Source organism: Oncorhynchus mykiss, chromosome 1 (genome assembly GCF_057628025.1).
Source record: "Oncorhynchus mykiss isolate SJ-2025 chromosome 1, ASM5762802v1, whole genome shotgun sequence".
NCBI lineage: Eukaryota > Metazoa > Chordata > Actinopteri > Salmoniformes > Salmonidae > Oncorhynchus > Oncorhynchus mykiss.
This window is the reverse complement of record NC_143022.1, coordinates 11,399,353-11,419,950: the sequence shown is the minus strand read 5'-3', so window position 1 is coordinate 11,419,950 and position 20,598 is coordinate 11,399,353. Positions and strand designations below refer to the sequence as shown.

The 20,598-nt window shown below is 41.3% G+C and overlaps 1 protein-coding gene across 4 annotated transcripts in view; it reads right to left on the bottom strand.

Annotated features, from left to right (window-relative positions):
• Positions 1-20,598, bottom strand: part of LOC110533060 (guanine nucleotide-binding protein subunit beta-4) — a 48,019-nt gene that overhangs the window by 11,390 nt on the left and 16,031 nt on the right. The window contains exons 1-5 of one of the 4 annotated variants that reach the window (XM_021617177.3): positions 16,434-16,573; positions 5,189-5,318; positions 4,912-4,950; positions 2,748-2,854; positions 716-779 (exon numbers count right to left, since the gene is read on the bottom strand). In XM_021617177.3, the coding sequence (XP_021472852.2) occupies positions 716-779; positions 2,748-2,854; positions 4,912-4,950; positions 5,189-5,245 (267 nt within the window). In that variant the 5' untranslated portion in view covers positions 5,246-5,318; positions 16,434-16,573. Of the gene's footprint in view, positions 1-715; positions 780-2,747; positions 2,855-4,911; positions 4,951-5,188; positions 5,319-16,433; positions 16,574-20,598 lie in introns of those variants that run through there. The other 3 variants (XM_036938528.2, XM_036938569.2, XM_036938421.2) reach the window with 3 other exon arrangements.

Sequence of the window (20,598 nt, the reverse complement as noted above, 5' to 3'; positions counted from 1 at the left end):
CAAATCCTAACTAGAGCTCTGCACGCATAACCTGTATTGTGGCATCCAAAGTCCAAGTTCAAGTTATGCGTTCAGATCTTATGTTAGGATCCATCCTGAAGTGAATTGACATTCAAATTCGGGAATAGAAATATCCTAGAAAATATAGAAAATAAGGAGGCAATTCTTTCAGACAAATTCACTTTTTTATTTAAACTTTATTTAAGTCAGGGCGAATTTACTTCCTGATATGACCTAATTGGAAATTGAGTTGAACCCAACCATGCTTAACTTAATCACTCAGGAGTAGAATGTAAGACAGTATGCAGAAAAGAACCAAGGACAACGAGGATAGCAATGTTTGCTACAGCGTGAGGTATTTTACTGGTGTCTGTTTGTCTTTGATGTTATTTGAGAGAGGGAATTTACGCAGGTGCAGTATAACGTCTCACTATTTGAGAGAGGTTACACAGGTGTAGTATAACATCTCACTATTTGAGAGAGGTTACACAGGTGCAGTATAACGTCTCACTATTTGAGAGAGGTTACACAGGTGTAGTATAACGTCTCACTATTTGAGAGAGGTTACACAGGTGTAGTATAACATCTCACTATTTGAGAGAGGTTACACAGGTGCAGTATAACGTCTCACTATTTGAGAGAGGTTACACAGGTGCAGTATAACGTCTCACTATTTGAGAGAGGTCACACAGGTGCAGTATAATGTAAGTCTTACCTTGTTAGTTGTGTAACTGTCCCAAATGATTAATTTGCCATCTTGGGAGGCGCTTACAAGTAACCTAGACGACAGAGAGTATGGTTTCATTATATTGAAGGGTTTGACCTGTCATCACATCACACTGGCATACAAAAAAAAAGCAATGGAGCTAGTTAGAGGACACCTAATGCATGCATAACTAATGTAGCCAGAAAACCTTCTGCTTCCAAAGCAGTTTAAATATGGTGTGACTCCGGAGACCTCTACTTCCCTCTTCTCCCCCCCCCCCCCCCCCCCCCCACCCCACACACAGACACACACTCTGGTGGGACACCCCACATGCCAGGATCGCTGTACGAGCCTTCCAGGATAGCGACCACTTTGGATGAGCCATTTCATGTAATATTAATTGCCTCAGTTATCTAAAAAAGGCGCTACAGTCGAGAGGGGAGACAGGAAGAGAAAGAGAGGGAGAGTGAGAGAAAGGTGGAGAGACGGGGGAAGGAAACCAATAGAGCGACAGAGGGAGGAAGAATAGAGAGGTAATGATAGAGAAAATTAGGGACAGAAAGAGAGGGAGATCGCCTACCCCCCCAACCCCCCCCATTTCCCTGCCACCCACTGTCTGTGTTTCCATCTCTCCAGTGATAGGAAGTGGGTTGTCCTGTCCCCCCCCCCCCCCCCCATCTGTAGCGAGCCAAGCGCTCAATAAAGGGAGAACTGTGCTGCGAAAATGTCAACTACTGTATATAAAATAAACACAGGCTGTTTGTCCTCCAGGTGGTTCACTCAGAGTGCAGATGCACAAATCGGATGTATTTGGGAGCTGTACGAATGAGCACCGGTAAAACATGCATACTTGTACTCCAATGGCTCACATTTAAAAATCAGAGTATCAATTTGAAATCAGTCGATGCGACTGTACCAGTCCGCATGGCAACAGTACAGTGATTGGTTAAAAATGTGCCTCTGCTCCATGTGGCGTAGTATTGAACTAGTAGCACATAGATGGCTTCAATCCAGTTCTAACAGTGAAAGGAACTTTTGACTTTCTGTCCAAAACCCACAGGACACAAGCAGCCAGTGCTTAAGAATATGGAGTTTTAGTAGTGGTGATAGTAGTGGTGGTAGTAGTAGTAGTAGTGGTGTAGTATAGCAGCCGTAGTGGTAGTAGTATATTAGTAGTATAGTAGCAGTAGTGGTACAAACTAGTAGTAGTACTAATAATAATACATGTCATTTCTATAGTGCTTTTCATTAGAGTTACCTCATAGGACTTAGGCAAAAATAAAAAGGACAAAAACATTTAGAATCAAGGGAGGTAAAATATCAGCATCAATAGAAGTATAGTAGTAGAAGTATTGTAGTAGTATAAATAGTGTAGAAGTAGCAGAAGTATTATACCAATAGAAGTATTGTAGTAGTAGAATGATTATGTCAATAGAAGTATAGTAATAGTAGTAGTAGAAGTATAGTAGAATATTATTAGTGTAGTAGTAGTAGACGTATAGTAGTAGTAGAAGTATAGTAGTAGTATAAGTATAGTAGTATTATATAAGTAGTAGTATTGCAGTAGTAAAAGCGTAGTAGTATTGTAGAAGTATTATGTCAATATAAGTATAGTAGCCGAATAGTAGAAGTATAGCAGTAGTAGAACTATAGTAGTAGTACAAGTATAGTAGTAGTATAGTAACAGTAAAGTATAAGTATTGTAGTAGTATAGTCTAAGTAGTGTAGCAGTATAGTATAAGTATTGTAGTAGTACTATGGTATCGGTAGTAGTAGAAGTATAGTAGTAGTAGAAGTACAGTAGTAGTAGTAGTAGTATAATTATTGTAGTAGTAGACGTATTGTTGTTGTAGTAGTAGAAGTATTGTAGTAATACAAGTATTGTAGTGGTAGTAATAGTAGTAGTAATATAAATATGGTAGTAGTAGAAGAGTAGTAGTAGAAATATTGTAGTAGTAGTAGTAGTAGAAGTATTGTAGTAGTATTATTGTAGTAGTTGAAGTATAGTAGTACTATAGTATCAGAAGTAGCATTGCCGGACCTGGAGTCGGTGCCCCAGTGCATTGCATAGATCTTGGCGAGGTGGCCCCTGAGAGTACGCCGCGTCCTCATCTGTATCCGGCCCACTGAGTCCAGACCAGCTGTGATCTGCCAAGACACCAGGCCCAAAGGAAACATCATCAGCATAATACACCACAGCCTTTCATAAACTTCAGGCTAGTCTGGAGTTCAATCCAAATATGTCAATGTTATTTCATAGCCTAATAGCTACGCCATTTGCTTCACAGCTATGTTTGTTTCATAACTATTTGAGTCTTAGCTTAGTGGTTAATATTCAATCAAAACGGATACAGGGTCTACATGGTAAGACTAGAAACACACTGGGATTTCAGATGGTCAAAAGAGGCTCAAATTCAAGTGTAACAATGAACTTCCTTATCCTGAAAGCCTGCTTACTGGTTGCGATTGGAAGGATACCAACAGGTCATGTATATGTAGATGGTGGTAAATGTTTGGCTTTAACAAGCACACAAGATAGCTTGATCCAAGTTGTAACATGCACTTATTTCTATGTACAGTTGAAGTCGGAGGTTTACATACACCTTAACCAACTACATTTAAACTCAGTTTTTCACAATTCCTGACATTTAATCCTAGTAACAATTCCGTCTTAGGTCAGTTAGGATCAACACTTAATTTTAAGAACGTGAAATATCAGAATAATAGTAGAGAGAAGGATTTATTTCAGCTTTTATTTCTTTCATCACATTCCCAGTGGGTCAGATGTTTACATACACTCAATTAGTATTTGGTAGCATTGCCTTTAAATTGTTTAACTTGGGTCAAACTTTTCGGGTAGCGATCCACAAGCTTCCCACAATAAGTTGGGCGAATTTTGGCCCATTCCCCCTGACAGAGCTGGTGTAACTGAGTCAGGTTTGTAGGCCTCTTTGCCCGCACACACTTTTTCAGTTCTGCCAACAAATTTTCTATGGGATTGAGGTCAGGGCTTGTGATGGCCACTCCAATACCATGACTTTGTTGTCCTTAAGCCATTTTGCCACAACTTTGGAAGTATGCTTGGGGTCATGATCCTTTTGGAAGACCCATTTGCGACCAAGCTTTAACTTCCTGACTGAAGTCTTGAGATGTTGCTTCAATATATCCACATAACTTTCCTGCTTCATGATGCCATCTATTTTGTGAAGCACACCAGTCCCTCCTGCAGCAAAGCACCCCCACAACATGATGCTGCCACCCCTCGTGCTTCATGGTTGGGATGGAGTTCTTCGGCTTGCAAGCCTCCCCCCTTTTCCTCCAAACATAATGATGGTCATTATGGCCAAACAGTTCTAGTTTTGTTTCATCAGACCAGAGGACATTTCTCCAAAAAGTATAATCTTTGTCCCCATGTGCAGTTGCAAACCGTAGTCTGGCTTTTTAATGGCGGTTTTGGAGCAGTGGCTTCTTCCTTGCTGAGCGGCATTTCGGGTTATGTCGATATAGGACTCGTTTTACTGTGGATATAGATACTTGTCTACCTGTTTCCTCCAGCATGTTCACAAGGTCCTTTGTTGTTGTTCTGGGATTGATTTGCACTTTTCGCACTAAAGTGCGTTCCTCTCTAGGAGACAGAACGCGTCTCCTTCCTGAGCGGTATGACGGGTGCTTGATCCCATGGTGTTTATACTTCCGTACTATTGTTTGTACAGATGAACGTGGTACCTTCAGGCGTTTGGAATATGCTCCCAAGGATGAACAAGACTTGTGGAGGTCTACCATACCATCAGTCTTGGCTGATATCTTTTGATTTTCCCATGATGTCAAGCAAAGATGCACTGAGTTTGAAGGTAGGCCTTGAAATACATCCACAGGTACACCTCAAATTGACTCAAATGATGTCAATTAGCCTATCAGAAGCTTCTAAAGCCATGACATAATTTTCTGGAACTTAGTGTATGTGAACTTCTGACCCACTGGAATTGTGATACAGTGAATTATAAGTGAAATAATCTGTCTGTAAACAATTGTTGGAAAAATTACTTGTGTCACGCACAAAGTAAATGCCCTAACCGACTTGCCAAAACTATAGTTTGTTAACAAGAAATTTGTGGAGTGGTTGAAAGAAACGAGTTTTAAATGACTCCAACCTAAGTGTATGTAAACTTACGACTTCAACTGTAAGTAAATGTGTAATCCTTTACCTGTGAAAGAGTGGAGTCACTACAGGCTTTCCTAGCATCCTGTAAAAAAACAAAAAACATGGCAAAGTTCAGAGTTTTGAGAGACTGAAAGGTGCTAAGTATATCAGACACCAGTTCCAGACAGTAGTTCCAGTATAATATGATTTGAATGGCTGATAGATAGATGCCAAGGAATGGCATCGAATGCTTATCTGAAACATTATTCTGCAAAGATCTTTACGGTTTAGATTTCTCGAGTCAAGGATTCAATACAGACAGAGACACACACACACCATACCCGGATTTGATTGCGTAGTTGCTCTGCTTCCTGCCGTAACTGTTCCAGCTCACTCATTGTCCCTCTGTGATGTGTTCAGGAATACTGGGTTTGTAAAAAATAAAAAAAACACACACAGACGAGTTGATACCTGCAAAACACAGACAGTTAAACTTTCAGAGGAGCACTTCCCTAGGCTGGAATAAACACGGACATCCTGTGGGCTGCTTTGGCCTGAGTGGAGGGGCAATAGCCTGTACCCAGACACAGGCAGCCTATACCCAGATACAGGCACTACTAGGGGAGGCCTGGGTCTTCAATCTCCTCCAGTCTGGTTCAAAAGACTGACTTTTTCCACTCAATCAGGCCTGGTGTTTTGCACTGTGCTGCTTTAGCTCCATGCCCGGCCATTGATTGTTTGAATATGATTTGATGTGCAAATGAAGGGTGTTACTGTACTATAACACTAGGCTGTGTGTGTGTGTGTGTGTGTGTGTGTGTTTGTGTGACCACTTCCTTTACCTAGGGGAGCCTGAATGTGGGTCACAGAGCACTCTTCAGAAATGTTTGGAGCGCCAGGCCCCTTTCATTTTTGCAGCATTCTATCCAGAATCAAATCAATCAAATGTATTTATAAAGCCCTTTTTTACATCAGCCGATGTCACAGTGTTATACAGAAACCCAGCCTAAAACCCCTAAACAGCAAGCAATGCAGATGTAGAAACATAGCCTAAAACCCCTAAACAGCAAGCAATGCAGATGTAGAAACATAGCCTAAAACCCCTAAACAGCAAGCAATGCAGATGTAGAAACATAGCCTAAAACCCCTAAACAGCAAGCAATGCAGATGTAGAAACCCAGCCTAAAACCCCTAAACAGCAAGCAATGCAGATGTAGAAACATAGGCTAAAACCCCTAAACAGCAAGCAATGCAGATGTAGAAACCCAGCCTAAAACCCCTAAACAGCAAGCAATGCAGATGTGGTGTGACGCAACCTTGAATTAGTGTTTAAGTTCCATTTCGATGATTTAGCAATTAGTCTGCTAGGGAATTGATTTGTTCCACATTGGAAAATAAATAACATTTGTGAGAGAATGTGCAAAGCTGTCATCAAGGCAAAGGGTGGCTACTTTGAAAAATCTCAAATATAAAATAGATTTGGATTTGTTTAACACTTTTTTGGTAACTACATGATTTCATATGTGTTATTTCCTAGTGTTGATGTCTTCACTATTATTCTACAATGTAGAAAATAGTAAAAATAAAGAAAAACCCTGGAATGAAAAGGTGTCCAAACTTTTGACTGGTACTTTGTACCATATATATATATACACACACACTGCTCAAAAAAATAAAGGGAACACTTAAACAACAATGTAACTCCAAGTCAATCACACTTCTGTGAAATCAAACTGTCCACTTAGGAAGCAACACTGATTGAAAATAAATTTCACATGCTGTTGTGCAAATGGAATAGACAACAGGTGGAAAATATAGGCAATTAGCAAGACACCCCCAATAAAGGAGTGGTTCTGCAGGTGGTGACCACAGACCACTTCTCAGTTCCTATGCTTCCTGGCTGATGTTTTGGTCACTTTTGAATGCTGGCGGTGCTTTCACTCTAGTGGTAGCATGAGATGGAGTCTACAACCCACACAAGTGGCTCAGGTAGTGCAGCTCATCCAGGAGGGCACATCAATGCGAGCTGTGGCAAGAAGGTTTGCTGTGTCTGTCAGCGTAGTGTACAGAGCATGGAGACACTACCAGGAGACAGGCCAGTACATCAGGAGACGTGGAGGAGGCCGTAGGAGGGCAACAACCCAGCAGCAGGACCGCTACCTCCGCCTTTGTGCAAGGAGGAGCAGGAGGAGCACTGCCAGAGCACTGCAAAATGACCTCCAGCAGGCCACAAATGTGCATGTGTCTGCTCAAACGGTCAGAAACAGACTCCATGAGGGTGGTAATGAGGGCCCGACGTCCACAGGTGGGGGTTGTGCTTACAGCCCAACACCGTGCAGGACGTTTGGAATTTGCCAGAGAACACCAAGATTGGCAAATTCGCCACTGGCGCCCTGTGCTCTTCACAGATGAAAGCAGGTTCACACTGAGCACATGTGACAGACGTGACAAAGTCTGGAGACGCCGTGGAGAACGTTCTGCTGCCTGCAACATCCTCCAGCATGACCGGTTTGGCGGTGGGTCAGTCATGGTGTGGGGTGGCATTTCTCTGGGGGGCTGCACAGTCCTCCATGTGCTCGCCAGAGGTAGCCTGAATGCCATTAGGTACCGAGATGAGATCCTCAGACCACTTGTGAGACCATATGCTGGTGCGGTTGGCCCTGGGTTCCTCCAGTCATGGCTGGAGTGTGTCAGCAGTTCCTTACTTCCTACATGGCAGTAACGAAATGATCTCAAATGAATGCAGGATATAAAGAAATTGATGAAAATGTATACAATTATTTTTGATTGAAGCTTATTTGAACAGTAGAAAACAATCAGAATGGAGAAAGACCCGTTGAAATCACTTAGAATGTACAGTCGTGGCCCAAAATATTGGCACCCTTGCACAACTCAATTTTCCCTAAAAATAAGTTGAAATTGAACAAAGTATTTGGTCTCCACAATTCTATATTTCACTGTTAATATTACAGAACCGTTGTTTATGATTCAGAACTTAATATATCCATTTAAATCATAAAATAAACAGACAATGGCACTGACAAAATTATTGACACCCTAAACTTAACATAAAGGCACAGCCTTTGGTAAAAATAACTGGAATCAAGTGCTTCCTATTAGAGGTCGACCGATTATGATTTTTCAACACCGATACCGATTATTGGAGGACCAAAAAAGCAGATATCGATTAATATATATATATATATATATATATATATATATATATATATATATATATATATATATATATTTTTTTTTTTTTTTTTGTTGTTTTTAATCGTCCAAATCGGTGTCCAAAAATACAGATTCCCGATTGTTATGAAAACTTGAAATCGACCCTAATTAAACAGCCATTCCGATTAATCGGTCGATCTCTACTTCCTATAACCATCGATGGGCTTCCTGCACCTCTGTACTGGCAGTTTGGACCACTCCTCTTGGTCAAACTGCTCCAGTTCTCCCAGATTAGAAGGGTGCCTTCTCCTAACTGCTGTTTTCAGATCTCTCCACAAGTTTTCAATGGGATTTACATCTGGACTCATTGCTGGCCACTTCTGAACAGTCCAGAGTTTTGTCTTGAACCATTCCTGGGCTCTTTTTGAAGTAGGTTTGTGGTCATTGTCCTACTGGAAGACCCATGACCTTCGATGGAGACCCAGCTTTCTGACACTGGGTCTGACACTGCGCTCCAAAATACCTTGGTATTCTTCTGATTTCCTGATGCCATGCACAAGTTCAAGGCACCCAGTGCCAGAAGCAGCAAAGCAACCTCAAAACATCACTGAACCTTCTCCATGTTAGACTGTAGGGAAGGTGTTCTTTTCTTTGAAAGCTTCATTTTGTTTCCTGTAAACACAGAGATGGTGTGCTTTACCAAAACGCTCTAATTTGGTCTCATTCTGTCCACAGGACATTCTCCCAGAAGGATTTTTGGCATGTTCAGGTGTGTTTTGACAAATTGCAGTCAGGCTTTCTTATGTCTTTCTCTCAGTAGTGGGGTCCTCCTGGGTCTCCTACCATATAACCCCCTTTCATTGAGTTGGCGACGGATGGTGCGAGTAGACAACGTCGTAACTTGTGTCTGAAGGTCAGCTTGAATCTGTGTGGCAGTTGACCGAGGTGCTTTCACCACCACTCAAACAATCCTTTGCTGCAATCTTCCATCAAGTTCTCTTGCAGCCACGTCCAGTGAGGTTGGATACAGTGGCATGGGCCTTAAACGTCTTGATAACATTACGTACGGTGGAAACAGGAACATCGAGGTCTCTGGAGATGGACTTGTAGCCTTGAGATTGTCCATGTTTGGCTACAATCTTGTGTCTGACCTCCTCAGATCATTTTCTGTTTTTCTTTATTTTCTCCATGCTCATTGCGGTACACAGTGACACAAAAACAGGAAAATTAGTCCTTTTCTCTACTCAAACTGGTTGAATATGTGATTTTTAAACTGCAGGCACCTTCAACTCCCCATAGGTGGGTTCAATTCCAAAGTGAATGAGAATCGCCTGCTTGAAATCTCATAATTTCTAACTACTTCTAGAAGGTGCCAATAATATTGTCCGGGCCATTTTAGGATTTCTTTTAGTAAATTATTCCGATTGTTTTTGCACACCAAAAACATACATATGTGGATACCAAAATATGTTTTAATTTCAACAATTTTCTAGACAAAATGGTGCATAATTTGAAAAAAGTACAAGGGTGTAAATATTTTTGTCCACGACTGCATGCGTTGCACCCTAGGGTCATGCACTACTCATGAAGCAAATTTTTTACTTTCATTATTCAAAAACATAAAAATACCGTCAAACACTGTAAACATTTCAAAAAATGAGGCATCACAAGTGGCGCAGGGCTCTAAGGCACTGCATCGCAGTGCTAGAGGCGTCACTACAGATCCGGGTTCGATCCCGGTGCGGCTGGCTTCCGGGTTAAGCGAGCAGTGTCAAGAAGCAAGCAGCTTGGCGGGGTTGTGTTTCGGAGGACGCATGGCTCTTGACCTTCACCTCTCTCGAGTCTGTACGGGAGTTGCAGCAATGGGACAAGACTAACTACCAATTGGATATCATGGTAAAAGTACAATTTTTTAATAATAATAAAAAACATCATATGATGTTTTGGCCATATCACCCAGCCCTAAATGAGAGGCCCAGTGAATGGCACAAAGACAGTGATGACAATGTGGAGCTCTGCACTGGCTCCCTATTGTTTAGTGCTGGGCACCACCTCAGTATGCAGGCCCTAAGTCTGGCCATGGATGGAAGGCTCTACACTCTAACAAGTTACAACAGCCACCACCTGCCCACCTGCCCTGTTCAGCACTATTGTAACCAACGCTGACACACACACATGCATAAATGCATTCCCAATTCAACATGTGAAATAAACAAACATGTGCATGCACACACAACACAATACACCCACAAAAGAATGCCTCTCACACACACACACACAATGTCTGCTGGGTTAAAGTCACTGGAAATTCAGCAAGATGTCCTCAAAGCACCTTCTGTTTTAATATCACATGTAGCTTTGGCTTCCAGGCCTCGATTCAACTTCTAGGCTTCACTTACAGTTGAAGTCGGAAGTTTACATACACCTTAGCCAAGTACATTTAAACTCAGTTTTCACAATTCCTGACATTTAATCCTAGTAACAATTCCCTGTCTTAGGTCAGTTTGGACCACCACTTTATTTTAAGAATTATGAAATGGCAGAATAATAGTAGAGAGAATGATTGATTTCAGCTTTTATTTCTTTCATCACATTCCCAGTGGGTCAGAAGTTTACAATACACTCAATTAGTATTTGGTAGAATTGCCTTTAAATTGTTTAACTTGGGACAAATGTTTTGGGTAGCCTTCCACAAGCCTCCCACAATAAGTTGGGTGAATTTTGGCCCATTCCTCCTGACAGAGCTGGTGTAACTCAGTCAGGTTCGTAGGCCTCCTTGCTCGCACACGCTTTTTCAGTTCTGCCAACAAATGTTCTATAGGATTGAGGTCAGGGCTTTGTGATGGCCACTCCAATACCATGACCTTGTTGTACTTAAGCCATTTTGCCACAACTTTGGAAGTATGCTTGGGGTCATTGTCCATTTGGAAGACCCATTTGGGACCAAGCTTTAACTTCCTGACTGATGTCTTGAGATGTTGCTTCAATATATCCACATAATGTTCCTGCCTTATGATGCCATCTATTTTGTGAAGTGCACCGGTCCCCCCTGCAGCAAAAGCACCCCCAAAACATGATGCTGCAACGCTCGTGCTTCACAGTTGGGATGGTGTTCTTCGGCTTGCAAGCCTCCTCCTTTTTCCTCCAAACATAATGATGGTCATTATGGCCAAACAGTTCTAGTTGTTTCATCAGACCAGAGGACATTTCTCCAAAAACTACGATCTTTGTCCCCATGTGCAGTTGCAAACTGTATCTTTTATGGCAGTTTTTGGTCCCCCTCGGGATGGTTGAGCTAATGTAGGCTAATGCAATTAGCGTTGAAAGTAACAAGAACATTTCCCAGGACATAAGACATATCTGATACGGACAAAAAGCTTACATTCTTGTTAATCTAACCACTAGGCAGCGTAGCCTAGTGGTTAGAGTGTTGGACTAGTAACCGGAAGGTTGCAAGATCAAATCCCCGACCTGTCGTTCTGCCCCTGAACAGGCAGTGCTTTGCACAAAAAGGAATTCACAGGCAAGGATATTGCTGACAGTATGATTGCACCTAAATCAACCATTTATCAGATAATCAAGAACTTCAAGGAGAGCGGTTCAATTGTTGTGAAGAAGGCTTCAGGGCGCCCAAGAAAGTCCAGCAAGTGCCAGGACCGTGTCCTAAAGTTGATTCAGCTGCGGGATCGGGGCACCACCAGTACAGAGCTTGCTCAGGAATGGCAGCAGCCAGGTGTGAGTGCATCTGCACGCACAGTGAGACGAAGACTTTTGGAGGATGGCCTGGTGTCAGGAAGGGCAGCAAAGAAGTAACTTCTCTCCAGGAAAAACATCAGGGACAGACTGATATTCTGCAAAAGGTATAAGGATTGGACTGCTGAGGACTGGGGTCAAGTCATTTTCTCTGAGGAATCCCCTTTCCGGTTGTTTGGGGCATCCAGAAAAAAAGCTTGTCCGGAGAAGACAAGGTGAGTGCTACCATCAGTCCTGTGTAATGCCAGTAAAGCATCCTGAGATCATTCATGTGTGGGGTTGCTTCTCAACCAAGGGCTCACTCATAATTTTGCCTAAGAACACAGCCATGAATAAAGAATGGTACCAACACATCCTCCGAGGTGCAACTTCTCCCAACCATCCAGGAACAGTTTGGTGACGAACAATGCCTTATCCAGCAAGATGGAGCACCTTGCCATAAGGCAAAAATGATAACTAAGTGGCTCGGGGAACAAAACATTGATATTTTGGGTCCATGTCCAGGAAACTCCCCAGACCTTAATCCCATTGAGAACTTGTGGTCAATCCTCAAGTGGCGGGTGGACAAACAAAAACCCACAAATTCTGACAAACTCCAAGAATTGTTTATGCCAGAATGGGCTGCCATCAGTCAGTATGTGGCCCAGAAGTTCATTGACAGCATTCCAGGACGGATTGCAGAGGTCTTGAAAAAGAAGGGTCAACACTGCAAATAGTGACTCTTTGCATCAACTTCATGTAATTGTCAATAAAAGCCTTTGACACTTATGAAATTCTTGTAATTATACTTCAGTATTCAATAGTAACATCTGACAAAAATATCTAAAGACACTGAAGCAGCAAACTTTGTGAAAATTAATATTTGTGTCATTCTCAAAACTTTTGGCCACGACTGTAGACATTGTTAATGTTGTAAATGACTATTGTAGCTGGAAACAGCTGATTTTTTTCTAGAATATCTACATAGCGTACAGAGGCCCATTATGAGCAACCATCACTCCTGTGCTCCAATGGCACGTCGTGTTAGCTAATCCAAGTTTATAATTTAAAAAGGCTAATTGATCATTAGAAAACACTTTTGCAATTATGTTAGCACAACTGAAAACTGTTGTCCTGATTAAAGAAGCAATAAAACTGGCCTTCTTTAGACTAATTGAGTATCTGGAGTATCAGCATTTGTGGGTTCAATTACAGGCTCAAAATGGCCAGAAACAAAGCACTTTCTTCTGAAACTCGTCAGTCTATTCTTGTTCTGAGAAATTAAGGCTATTCCATGCCAGAAATTGCCAAGAAACTGAAGATCTCGTACAACGCTGTGTACTACTCCCTTCACAGAACAGCACAAACTGGCCCTAACCAGAATAGAAAGAGGAGTGGGAGGCTCCGGTGCACAACTGAGCAACAGGAAAAGTACATTAGTGTCTAGTTTGAGAAACAGACGCCTCACAAGTCCTCAACTGGTAGCTTCATTAAATAGTACCTGCAAAACACCAGTCTTAACGCCAACACTGAAGAGGCGACTCTGGGATGCTGGCCTTCTAGGCAGAGTTGCAAAAAAAAGCCATATCTTAGACTGGCCAATAAAAAGAAAAGATTAAGATGGGCAAAAGAACAGACACTGGACAGAGGAACTCTGCCTACAAGGCCAGCATCCCGGAGTCGCTCTTCACTGTTGACGTTGAGACTGGTATTCTGCGGGTACTATTTAATGGGTGTGGGTGAAATAGCAGAATCCACTAATTTGAAGGTGTGTCTACATACTTTTGTATACAGTACCAGTCAAAGGTTTAGACACACCTACTCATTCAAGGGTTTTTATTTATTTATTTTGACTATTTTCTACATTGTAGAATAATAGTGAAGACGTCAAAACTATGAAATAACACATATGGAATCATGTAGTAACCAAAAAAAAGTGAGATTCTTCAAAGTAGCCACATTTTCCACTCTTCTCCTCTCCTGACTGCATGTGCTACATTGAAATAGAATGAATAGAACTGGCATCCTCATTCAAGTCAATGATGGCATAATGGGTGGACTGGCGGCCATTGCGAGTGTACCCATAGGAGCAAAGCAGGAAGTCAAAGTAGGAAGTAAAAGCAGGAAGAGTACCCATCAATATGTGCTGTGATTTTTTTTTAAATATGAAACTCAACTGACATTACAGAGCCACATCAGTCAAACGGTAGACTCAGCGATATGACGTAAATGCAGAAAGCAAACAGCATAGTGGGTCACACAAAAATGAAGACCTTTGTAGTGCAAGGCTCGGCTAAACTTCTTAGCTGTTTTGGTCTGAACCTACCATGCTAACAGTGCGAAGCGAACCCAATGTACATGGCAGATACTGCGTGCGACTGTGTGGGAGCAAAGTCTTGCATCTCACTCATCTCAGTATCTGCGGCACTGCTAGTGGCAAAGGTCATTTTGCTGTGTCTACCTTTAACATTACTTGAAATTACCATTTCTACATTAGCATGGCATGTAGACTGTTTGCTTACGACACCTTGTTTGTTTCAGCAAAGGAGCAACCAAGTTTAATCACATTAAGAATCCACGCTACCACAGAATCAACCACACCAATGCCAGCCGTCTTCAGTCAGCTGTTCGTTCCACCCCCCCAAAAAAATCAAATGATATATACATTTTTTTTAAACATTTTTTTATTACGGTTATGACCAATATTTTTTTTTCATGACAGTTTTACGGTCTTCATTCATAACCGTCAGTTACACAGTTATACGGTAATTGTGCCAGCCCTAAATGTATCCAGCTTTAAATTGAAGATTGGATTAATTTTCAAAGTAACATTGTCTCTGGTGAATTGGTATTGCTGGCTGAATAGGACTTTGATCTGATATGTGTTTTGTGTTAAACCACTGTAACAGTCAAAAGCCATGGTTGTGAATGTTTGGAGTGGTAGATATTGGTTACGTCACACTGTGACAGAGTGTCATTGTAAATAAGAATTTGTAATTAACTGACTTGCCTAGTTTAAAAAAATGTCATCCCAAAACCACCGCACCACAGTCTTGTGTGGAATTGAACAACATTTTGTGTGTGTTGAGCAGGTGCGGTGGTTTTGGGATGACATTTTTTTAAACTAGGCAAGTCAGTTAATTACAAATTCTTATTTACAATGACGACCAACACCGACCAAACCCAGATGACACTGGGCCAATTGTTCACCACCCTATGGGACTCTCAATCACAGCCGGATGTGATACAGCTGGGATTCGAACCAGGGACTGTAGTGACACATCGAGCACTGAGATGCAGTGCCTTAGACCACTGCGCCACTCAGGAGCAATCTCCAATAGGGTAATGCATAGTTTCCAAGAGGTGGACATGACTTAAACCTGTGTGAAGACGAAACGAGACGTGGAAGCCCTACCAGGTGACAACTTGTTCACTTCCCAGAATGACTATTCCAAACTTCTGGAGATTTATATCACTCGAATTGACTGCCCAAATAGGCTAATTATTTCCCGGACAAGCTGAGTATTTACACGGCAGTATTTACAAGTGCAGACATTAGGAAATGCATGAAATGCATGCAGTATAAGATAGATGCATATCAATCATGATCTTCATATTTTCTCTAATAAATCATTTGCCACTTATCACATAGCCACTGTAACAAGATAAACCTTACTAAAACATACCCAGCATGTTTTATTGCCTACCAGTTCACAAACAGCTACAGTATTACAGGTCAAAGTTTACATACTAAGATAACAGATAGTGGTAATGCTGTTTACAACACTGCATTACCTCAACTGGTCTGGTTTGAGGCCTTATTAAACATGTAATGATATTGTTTTAAACTGTATCATACTGCATATGTACTGTATAAATAATAACTACAGCAAAAACAAACAGTGCTCTAGTTACAGGACTAAGAAACTATAGGAAAATGGCTATCATTTTAATGCGGATTGTGGATACAATCAGCGAGATAGGATATATGAAAGTCCCAACTTTGTTACAATATTGTTACGTTGTAACAGCACCTCAACACTGAACTGGAAGGTTCCTCTCTGTTCTGACAGATTCTTGAACACGTGTTGCTTTGACAAAATTAAATATTGAGATATTTTATGTCTCCAAACCCATATCAATGATCGTGGCAGGTATTTTCAAGACAAAATATGCAGCAAATTAAGCAATATATGCGCCCTGTTACATTAGCAGGCTTGCTACAAGTTGCCGCTCAAATGAACAGAATGTCATCTATAATTGATTAATGTAAATAAAAAAAATTAAGACGAAAAATGAATACCACCGGTATCTTGCTCTACATATCTGAACAAGGCTTCGTTATTATAATCGTGAATATAGTCTTATTAATCTATAGCCTACAGTAGGTCGTTTATTTCCGTCAGACGTGCAAGGCCGCGTTTCGATAACACCGAATCATCACCAATAAAAGCTTCGGTGAGGAAAAACTGCAAGCCTTGAAAGATATATAAGTAGCTATTATGATGAACACTATTCAATATATGGGGTTTTTAATGTATCAATTCATCTCTTAATGTTTTGCAACCTCAATGCAAAACAAAGGCCGACATCAAACCGTATTGTATAGGGTGTACCCAAAGCAGGAAATAAAACCAAGAAAATGCCAAGAGGTTCAGCTCGTTCAGCACACGTTATTACCTGAAACTGGATTTTTTTGGGACTGTCCACGTCGTTCCAATCAGTGTCACGATAGTCCGTTTTCAAATGGCAAACATGGTCTCGGTTGTGAAAGAAATGTCAAGATAGCGGTATTAATTTTAAGACAATTTAACTGATTTAAAGGGCCAGGGGCTCGCGCAACTCGGTCAGGATTTGACAGAATGTTCACCAACCAATCTAATCACCACACCCATGAGGAAACTGGGAACATGGCAACAGTGCGCCGAGGGGTGCACTCACAGAGATGTAGTTTGTTTTAATATGACCTATTTCTAAAACATGTTCAAACGTATTCATAAGACACGTTTTTACATTTATTTCAGTGAGTTTGCTCTACTTACTTAAGTGTCCGTTTTTCTTGTGCAATAATGAGCAAATCAATCGTGTCGCAATAGCTTTGTTTTACCCACAGGAAAATGGTATTGTCTGTCAGCTCCCTCAATAAAACGAAAGAACGGAGTACATAAAACAAATAGGTACAATGATGTGCGTGAAAAGCTAGTGCAGAGTTCTGCACACATTTGATGTTATTTTCAAATGTTGAAGGAGCTTTAACCGCCGACTGCATTTATTATTCCTTCATCATGTTGTATCGGTTACAGCTGTGGCTCTTGAGCCACACAGTGGATTGGGAAGGGAAGTGTGCAGTAAGAGGGGCGACAGAGTGCTTTACGATAACGAAATTCCAAAGTAATTCCGTGTTTACTTAAAACGTCAATCAGCAGTTGAAACCATATCAAAGCTGGTCCCCGCCTGTTAAGGGAAAAGGCTGGGGTATGAGGTTGGAGAAATGTAACCACTCTCAAATTAATGACAGAGCTATAGATGTGAGGACGGAGCATCCATGATATCAAAATGATAATTTTAACCATGTTTTGAAGTGTTTGTTTACATATGTAGTGTTTGTTTACATTTACTTTGTTTACAAACGTTGGAGTAAAATAAGTTAATATTATTGGTTCTGATGGGGTATGACAGTTGAATTAAGTTTATAAAATAAAATTTTATTGTTCACACATATTTAGCAGATGTTATTGCATGTGTAGAAAAATGCTTGTGTTCCTATCTCCAACAGTACAGTAGTATCTTAACAATTCACAACAATACACACAAGTCTAAAAGTAAAAGAATGAAATAAAAAAATATATAAATATTCGATCGGAGTGGCATTGCCTAAAATACAGTAGAATAAAAAACAGTATTTACATATGAGAAGAGTAAACCAGTATGCAAACATTATTAAAGTGACTAGTGTTCCATTATTAAAGTGCCCAGTGATTCCAAGTCTATGTACAGTTGAAGTGGGAAGTTTACATACACTTAGGTTGGAGTTATTAAAACTTGTTTTACAACACCTCCACAAATGTCTTGTTAACCAACTATAGTTTTGGCAAGTCGGTTAGGACATCTACTTTGTGCATGACACAAGTCATTTTTCCAACAATTGTTTACAGACAGATTATTTCACTTATAATTCACTGTATCACAATTCCAGTGGGTCAGAAGTTCACATACACTAAGTTGACTGTGCCTTTAAACAGCTTGGGATATTCCTGAAAATTATGTCATGCTTTAGAAGCTCCTGTTAGGCAAATTGACATCATTTGAGTCAATTGGAGGTGTACCTGTGGATGTATTTCTTAGGCCTACCTTCAAACTCAGTGCCTCTTTGCTTGACATCATGGGAAAATCCAAATAAATCAGCCAAGACCTCAGAAAAAAATTGTTGACCTCCACAAGTCTGGTTCATCCTTGGGGGCAATTTCCAAACGGCAAACAACAGTACGCAAGTATAAACGCCATGGGACCATGCCTCCTAGAGATGAACGTCCTTTGGTGCGAAAAGTGCAAATCAATCCCAGAACAACAGCAAAGGACCGTGTGAAGATGCTAGAGGAAACAGGTACAAAAGTATCTATATCCACAGTAAAAACGAGTCCTATATCGACATAATCTGAAAAGACGCTCAGCAAGGAAGAAGCCACTGTTCCCAAACCGCCATTAAAAAAACAGACTACGGTTTGCAACTGCACATGGGGACAAAGATCGTACTTTTTGGAGAAATGTCCTCTGGTCTGATGAAACAAAAATATAACGGTTTGGCCATAATGACCATCATTATGTTTGGAGGAAAAAGGGGGAGGCTTGCAAGCCGAAGAACACCATCCCAACCGTGAAAAACGGGGGTGGCAGCATCATGTTGTGGGGATGCTTTGCTGCAGGAGGGACTGGTGCACTTCAAAAAAATAGATGGCATCATGAGGTAGGAAACAATGACCCCAAGCATACTTCCAAAGTTGTAACAAAATGGCTTAAGAACAACAAAGTCAAGGTATTAGAGTGGCCTTCACAAAGCCCTGACCTCAATCCTATAAAACATTTGTGGGCAGAACTGAAAAAGCGTGTGCGAGCAAGGAGGCCTACAAACATGACTCAGTTACACCAGCTCTGTCAGGAGGAATGGGCCAAAATTCATTGACATTTCACATTCTTAAAATAAAGTGGCGTTCCTAACTGACCTAGGACAGGGAATTTTTACTCCGATTAAATGTCAGGAATTGTGAAAAACTGAGTTTAAATGTATTTGGCTAAGGTGTATGTAAACTTCCGACTTCAACTGTGCAGGGTGCAGGGTTGCGCAACCGTGTGGAAGCCGGCTAGTGATAGCTATTTAACATTCTAATGGCCTTGAGATAGAAGCTGTTTTTCAGTCTCTCGGTCACAGCTTTAATGCACCTGTACTGACCTCGCCTTCTGGATGATAGCTGGCCGTGGCTCAGGTGGTTGATGTCCTTGTTAATCTTTTTGACCTTCCTGTGACATCGGGTGCTGTAGGTGTCCTGGAGAGCAGGTAGTTTGCCCCTGGTGATGCACTCGGCAGTCTGCACCATCCTCTGGAGAGCCCTGCGGTTGTGGGCGGTGCAGTTGCTGTACCAGGCAGTGATACAGCCCGACAGGATGCTCTCAATTGTGCATCTGTAAAGGTTTGTGAGGGTTTTAGGGGCCAAGCCAAATTTCTTCTGCCTCCTGAGGTTGAAGAGGGGCTGTTGCCTTCTTCACCACATTGTCAATGAGGGTGGACCTTTTCGGATCGACAGTGAGCGCTGAATAACTTGAAGTTTTCCACAATCTCCTCTGCGGTCACGTCAATGTGGATAGGGGCATGCTCCCTCTGCTGTTTCCTGAAGTCCACGATCAGCTCCTTTGTTTTGTTGACGTTGAGTGAGAGGTTATTTTCCTGGCACCACTCGGCCATGGCACTCACCTCTTCCCTGTAGGCTGTCTCATCATTGTTGGTAATCAGGCTTACTACTGTTGTGTCGTCTACAAACTTGATGATTGAGTTGGAGGCGTGATTGAGTTATGATTGAGTTATGAGGCATTTCTAAGTTATATTCTTCAAGAATCAATGGGCAGCCTACATATAATTCATTTATATGTCCAAAAAATGGATGTAGCAACTGCAGATTGCCCATTTAATATTTATTATTATCAATTTTTTGAAGAATTTAGGAATACAGTGTGATTAGGCCTACACAATTTTGCAATTGATATGCAAAACATACACTATTAGAACTGGTGGAACAAGGAACCGTGGAGATCTTCAAGGAACCCCTGGAGTTCCTCAAGTAAACATTGCTAGTCAATGGTTCATATTTGCACCTTTGGTTAGTTGTCGGGGTTCTTGGAGGAACCTTTAATGTTTAAATGTAGAAAAGGGTTCCTGGAGGAATCCTGGACTGGAGGTGTGGCTTTCATATAGATATTTTAGGCCACACTTGGGCCTAAACGTCATCCCTGTTAATCTGTTATGTTGTATTGTAATCAAATGGTAAATATAATTCACCCAAATTTCAAAATTGTACATGGGTTTCCTTATCCTGTAAACAGTTTATGGACAAATTATGACAGCAATCCATGCTTCGGTTTAGTTTCTCTGGCAGTAAGCAAACGTAGGAGGCGTAGAAAGGAGTTCCAACATCTGTTTTTAAGGGGAAATTGACGTTAGGTTGAAAATACTGTATCCCTGAAAACAGGATGTTGACGTTTCATCTGACTCCGCATAGGTTTCCACATTCTAATGTTTCAGCCTTTGTGGCGCAACTCCCATTCAAATCATGGGAACGATATTAGCATTTTTCAA